At 33.5% G+C, this 7,088-nt stretch overlaps 1 protein-coding gene across 1 annotated transcript in view; it reads left to right on the plus strand.

Annotated features, from left to right (window-relative positions):
* Gat (sodium- and chloride-dependent GABA transporter) overlaps positions 1–1,993 on the plus strand; it is a 50,768-nt gene extending 48,775 nt beyond the window's left edge. The window contains exon 10 of the mRNA XM_072545950.1: positions 958–1,993. Within this exon, the coding sequence (XP_072402051.1) occupies positions 958–1,044 (87 nt within the window). The 3' untranslated portion in view covers positions 1,045–1,993. The remainder of the gene's footprint in view (positions 1–957) is intronic.
* The last annotated feature ends 5,095 nt before the right edge of the window (positions 1,994–7,088 follow it).

Raw genomic sequence — 7,088 nt, forward strand, 5'->3', positions numbered from 1 at the left:
AGTGGATTTACTAAATACAGGTAGCTAAATATAGAGATAGGTCGATAGGATTCAGTGTTGGTTAAGGGATTCCCTGGTTTGGGAATCATGACTACGCTGGCTACATTCCAAGGAGTAGGAGAGTAGTTTAACGAAAAGCATGCATTAATTATGTTTGTCAGCAGCGGGATAATACTATCTCGAAGTTTTTGAGGTATCTTATGTGTATGCCATCAGGGTCAGGAGATGTATTTTTACCTAAGTTACACATCTGCCTGACGGTGTTCTCTGGCATAGGAGCCACCATCGGATAAGGATGGATTCCCATGTGCATTAGAAGGTAGTAGACTATGTCTTCCACTCTCCTTTCGGCATCCCTTTTAATCGTTCGCTAAAATTGGGGTAATTAGGAGAAACGAGTGTGGCCTGGAGTGAGTCTTTAAAAATCTCGGCCTTATCTTGGGGATTAGCAACAATCATGTCATTGGGAACATCATAAGGAAAAGCGAAAGATACGGGTTGCTGCAATTATTTCTACAGGGAAAAGTAGATGTAGGTACGTAGTTCAACACAACAACCACAAATCTTTTCAGAGCAGCAGTTTGCAAAATACAGATTGCCATGATGGTCACCAACATCCAAAATGGATAGGCACCCAAGAAAAAGAAGAAGAATGTCACTGATTTTGAGATAATATCGGGGCTGCGTTTTTGTCTGGCTAGGATTTTAAATTTGTTTCAAAATTTTGAACCGTCTAGGTAGTCAACGCTGGCCGTAACTTAATATGTCCATTATTCCAGCCATTTTTTCTTTGACGTGCCTAGTTCGTGGCGATTTTCATCCATATTTTGCATTTTAGTATGATGCTTCTGTACGTCATTTCCTTTATTTTACAATTTTAATGCTATTAATTTAATTTAATTATATTTTGAAACAAAAAAATTGCAAGGTATATTAAGGTTTTGTTTTTTTTTTTAGAAAATACGTCTGCTTGTCAAAATTGATGACGACGTCCAAGCAGTACGAGCGAAAATGCAACAAAATGGGACAAGCCACAACGTATAAGAGACTGCAAAGGCTTTTATTGGAACTTTATTACTTATAAGGAGATCATAATCACTTTATAGTGTATAAAAATTAACTTCGTAGATATAAAAATACTTTGCTAACTTGATTTTGTAAATACGTGTATGTAGGTAAGTTCAAACGGTAAATTTATTTAAAAAAATGTATATATTCATAGTCTTTAAAAAATGTATTTTTTTTATATAGAATTTTTTTAATTATGTTAAATTTATGTTAATATTAATTACGTTAAATAAAATATTGTAGAGTATATCATTTATAAGGTCCATTAAATATACCGTTGTTTAATTGCACTGGACAACAAGAAGAGAATAATCATATATTATAGCATATGTATTAAACTGCACTAATTTTGTACTAGTCTGTTGGTTTCTGAATGCATTAGACATGTTTTTTCCTAATGAATTATTTCATCGTTTTTTTCGCCCACTATTATGACCAAAACGTTGTTAAAAATACTTTGGAACTATGCAATCTGAAACCATAGAAAAAAATAAAAATTTGCCAATATTTGAATATGTAGATATAACAATTTCTGACATATTTTGTTGTGTAATATGACTCAACATAACAAACACTCATTAATATACTTATCTTCCTAATTAATTTGTATACAGTTAAGGAAAAATAACATAATTATTAGAGATTTTTTGAAAAATTATTTCATGTAATTAACCCTCACTTACCTCATTAATGAGTATACTATATATAATAATAAGGCTAAAAAATTTAACGCTTTTAAAAAAATAAATTAATTTCAAAATACCTGTATATCATAATCAATGTACTTGCAACTGAACAATGCCTTTTGTTTTCATTACAATAGTTGGTTGGTTTATTCCATTCTAGTAATCATTTTTTAAAACCAAGTTTTTAACTAGTCACTGTATTCATGATTGTTATTGAAATTAAATTTTTTAAATAAATATTTTAATAAACCATGAAGAATTTTTATTTAAGCTTCTGATGATTACTTAGGAGATGTTAATATTTACAACTATTCCATCGAATAGAAGAGAAACTCTTAATAAACGAAACGAAACCAAAATATCTCAAACGACCAACACCACAAAAATAAAATGTTGGATGTTAAAAGATGAAAACTAAGGTTCTTAATTATGGCTAGACAACTTTGCGTGGTTCCTAGCCTCCTTAAGAATTTTTTTCCAGTCGTCCCTATCCATCGCCTTCCTCCGCCAAGCACGTATTGCCATATTTCTCGTCTTCATCGATGTTATCAAGGACCCTTATTCTAGGTCTTCCTCTTTTTCTTTGACCAATGGGTCTATCAAGAAGATTGAGCCCAAAATAGCATCTGTAGGTCGTGCAAACTCTGCGGTAGTATTATTAGTTTTGTAGCCAAGATTTTTTCTTTCGTCCTATGCCCCTTTTACCTTCAATCTTGCCTTCTAATATTACCTGGAGCTGCTCAAATTCCCTATGGCGCATTATGTGTCCTAGATATGACGTCTTTCTAATTTTTCACTGTTTTTTCATAAAATAAGTAACTGAGTAAGTGAGTTTTTTTGCCGAAAAGTCTTTGTTATTTTAAGGATATTGACACAAAGCGCGTACAGGGTTATTTCTATTTACACATCCATTGAATCGTATTGAATGATTTTCGATTGTGTAGGTATTTTTAAAAAATATTTCCGCCAAGATATTTAATTTAATTTTCATTCTGAATATCCCGAGAAAACGTAGAAATTTTAACAAATACTATTGCCAAAATGTATTCTTTAGTAAATTAAAGCGAACAAGGCCAAAGGAGAGATCTGCAGAAGTGTCAGACGCCCCCGCTTCAAGTGAGTAATGAACGACTACACCCACACCATTTGAAACCGCTTTAGTGTGGACCGTTTATTTATACGAGGAAGCTGCGGTAATTACGAAAGTAGATTTAAACCGTTTTTTTTTATAATAAACGCTATATATATATATATACATATATATATATATATATATATATATATATATATATATATATATATATATATATATTGTAAAGACTACGACCGTCAATTTATATTTCTAAAGTATTCAACTAGTGAATTCAGAGGTTTAATCGGTCATTCAGGTTGGCAAATAAAAAAAGAAGTCAACTACTTCATAAGTTTATTGAAGACGTTTCGCTTTATATTTCTAAAGCTTCATCAGTTCTCTAAAATATAACAAATGACATTCAGTTTATAAGAAATACAGATATAGTTCATAACTTACAACTCAATATGTAGTATGTTATCGATGTTATCATATCTACTGTACACTTTACTCCTTATTTAAAACTAACTTAACCAAAAAAGAAAAAACAAAAAACAAAAACAAAAAACACACAAACTTTGCAGAAAATAATGTTCATATTCGTAGATATGAATATTTAAAAAATTTTTAACCGAACATTTGGCTTCATTTAGATGGTTCTCCACTGAAGACCAACAAAGTTCTGATTTATTGCAATCTAAGCAAACAACTTGACGCGATACCGAAAATTTTTTTAAGGGCCATGTGTCACCAAATTCCAAGGTTTGAGACAATTATGAACTTCTACAGGGGACATTGCATAATTAGTTGGACAGGTGGAATTTATATGGCGGAAATATTTGATATATTATTTTTAATTTATGTTTTAATGAAACTTGGAAATAGGGGATAATTTTGTTATTATTTTGAACAAAAAATACGCCAACTTTTAACTGAAGAATAATTGGTATCATTTATTTCGTAAGATGAGAGAGTGGTAAACCTGGCTCAAATTGTCGATGTCGGTTCTTTTGTTTATTGCCGATGAGTTCTTGAGGATCTCACACATTTCAATAAAGGAGCGTTTCTGATGGTTGTTTTGTTTCGCCAGTATTTTGGTATTTGTGAAATTAATGTGATGTTTAGTGGAAATGGCGTGTTGTGCAAGGGCACAAGAGGGTTTGGAAAGTCTGATGTCGCTTTTGTGTGAAGTTATACGCCCTAGAAGAGATCGACTAGTCTGGCCAATGTAGCAGGAGTTGCATTCTGAACAAGGTATCTGATAGACAACATTAGTGTGCTCTAACGAGCTTAGTGGAGTTTTAGACTTGGAGAATAACTTTCCAATGGTTTTAGTATTTTTTAGGAATATTTTGACGGGTAAGTTTTTGAATAGTTTAGTAAGCTTGTTCGTAATTTGTGGGAAATAGGGAAGAGAAGCATATTTTGTGGCTGGTTTTGGGGTTAACGGGGAAATGTTTGTCTGTATGCTATTGGATATGGAGGCTAGTATTGCACCGTTGGGTGCTTCCGAAATAGAATGACCATAGCTTTTAGAGAAAAGATATCTGTTGATGATGGATATGGGGTAAGAGTTATCAATGAGAATGGATTTGAGTAAATCCAAGGATTCCCTCTTGTACCGCGTATGGGTCAACGTATGTACTCTAAAGCTAAGAGCTTGTACAAGGTTATGTTTGTATCTTATTGGGTGTGTAGAGTGGTAATTTAAGAACCGGTTGCTCGCCATGTCTTTCCTGTACCACGTAGTGCCCAATGTGTTACTATGTGTGCGTATGATTCGCATATCCAAAAACGGTATGCTGTTATCAACCTCCAATTCACAAGTAAATTGCAGGTGAGGATCAACGCTATTGAAGACTGATAAGGTGCTTAAAATCTTATCAGGTGGTGTTGCTAGGATCAAGTCGTCGACATAACGCTTTACAAAGGGAACCTGGAAATCTAACTTACCGATACTCTCATTGATAAGGTCATCGAGTACGAAATTAACTAGAATGGGGGAAATGGACGATCCCATGGGAGTTCCAAATATTTGGCGATAATATTTGTCATTAAATATTAGATAATTGGTGTCAAACGTCAGTTTTAATAATTCCGAGAATATTTCCCACGATACTGGACTGTGTGGTTGGATTTCATTCCAATGGTTCCGGAGTGACGTGACGACGCTGGAGAGTGGGAGGTTAGAAAACAGTGATACTACGTCGAAGCTTACTAAGACAAATTCTCTTGGTAACTGATAATTATTGATGAATTCACTGAACTGGAAAGAGTCTACTATGTTAAAATCGTTCTTATAGTTGTATGCTTGTGAAAGAATGTCCGTTAGGAATTGGGCTACATTAATGTTAGGAGCGTTTATTGACGATAGTATAGGACGCATACTCAGTTGGGGCTTATGGATTTTAGGAAGACAATAGAACCTGGGGGCGTTGCCATTATAGTTATGGAGGGATTTGGCTAGTTTATCATCGATGATTTTTTTATTTTTTAGTTCAGTGATGAATTTATTTATTTTATTTGTGTAAGTTGAGGTAGGATTGCGGAGAAGTGGCTGATAATATTTATTATCATCTAGAAGTTGTTGGCTCAGGTTTAAGTACTGCTCTCTCATCATTAGTACTGTTGCATTGCCTTTGTCACTGGTTAATACCATCAGGTCAGGGTGTTCTTTAAGGAATGTGGACGTTTGTCTATAGACATCATCTATATCCGAGCTGGCATAGGGAGGTTTATGTGAAAAGTTGGTAAGAATATTATTAGCAGATGATCTTAATTCGAGGAGTTCATTGGCTTCCGAATGTGAAAGTATGTTTTCTATGTCAGCTACGAAATTACATACGGAATAATCGTTAAGCGAGGGTTGTAATCCGAACTTAGGTCCGAGAGATAGAAGTTTTAAGATATTTATCTCATCTCTAATGATTTTTCAGAGATCTATTAGTAAGCAATATCCTTTTTTGAAATGGAATAAGTCCTTTATGTACACCAACCCGCACTGAATTAGTCATTTCTGACACTTCATCCAGTAGACGGGACTGCTTATCTACATCTGTACCATATGCATTTCGTGTTATTGGCAACGAACTTACATCGAGAATTTAATAGATCAAACCAATCATTAAATAGCTGAACAATTACAGCAGCTTCTTTCCAGTAACCATCTTTTGGCATTTTCTCCAGCATAACTAATAGCTTTTGCCACATAATTTGACAATAATTGAACTATAGGTCTCACTCTTTACCTCATAGAGCCTTTTAAACAGAGATGATGTAGTGTCAATTGATGCGCAATTGTCAATTCTGAAGTTGATGTATTTAGTAGCACTTCAAAGTAATCCTTGTTGATTATTTTAATGTCAATAATAAAACCATTCGGAATGTTGATCTGGTCCACGGAACTCCACTGGTCCTAGGTAGTTGACTGAAGGTCAACCGCTTTTGCTAGAATGTTGATCTAGTGGTAGTTCCTTACCCGGTCTTGGAGTCTTGATCTGAGAAAGCCCTATTTTTTTCCGTGGCTAAGTTTTGATTCGTCACTTCCCGCTCCTTGCTGAACCAAGTGTTGATCGATCCATCCATCTCTACTCCTCTAACCTGTCCTTTCTTTTTTTCAAAGCTGCTTAAATATAATTTTATTTGTTATTTGTTTGTTTCAAATATACTTTTATTTTAATTAAACCTGAGTTTTACTGAGTATACTATCTAAAAGAGCTACCCGTCACAAAATCAACTGCAAAGTTAGTTGCCACAGAGAGCCGATGGATAAATATTTACATGGCAACATAATAAATTCTTAATTCATCAATTTTTCTGAAAACGATTTTCTGATACATCAAAACAAATGTAAAATCTTTTTTGCTCAATACAATCAATTGTGATTTAATCCCATATAAATACAATATTTTATTGATTATTCCAACGCGATGTAAATTAGGTTATTTAGTCTGAAAATGCAGACAAAATGTATCCCTTATTGTTTGTTGTCAGTTCAGGGATATATTAAAATCAAATAAACACGAATTTTAGCTTCCATCAACATCTAGTTAATTCGTTAATTACAAATATATCAGCGGTACAAAATGATTTCGGATTTAATTAAGCCGTCTATAGTCTAATTTATCAATGTATTACACTATAAACCTCACGAAATGGGTTTCTTATCTGCGTTCACACAGACAACCTTTTTAATCATCGAAGAGAGCTACAATTTTGTTATAAAAGGACTATTTCAAATTTATAAATTTATAATTTGTCAT

The sequence above is a fragment of the Diabrotica undecimpunctata genome, chromosome 10 (genome assembly GCF_040954645.1).
Source record: "Diabrotica undecimpunctata isolate CICGRU chromosome 10, icDiaUnde3, whole genome shotgun sequence".
Taxonomy (NCBI): Eukaryota; Metazoa; Arthropoda; class Insecta; order Coleoptera; family Chrysomelidae; genus Diabrotica; species Diabrotica undecimpunctata.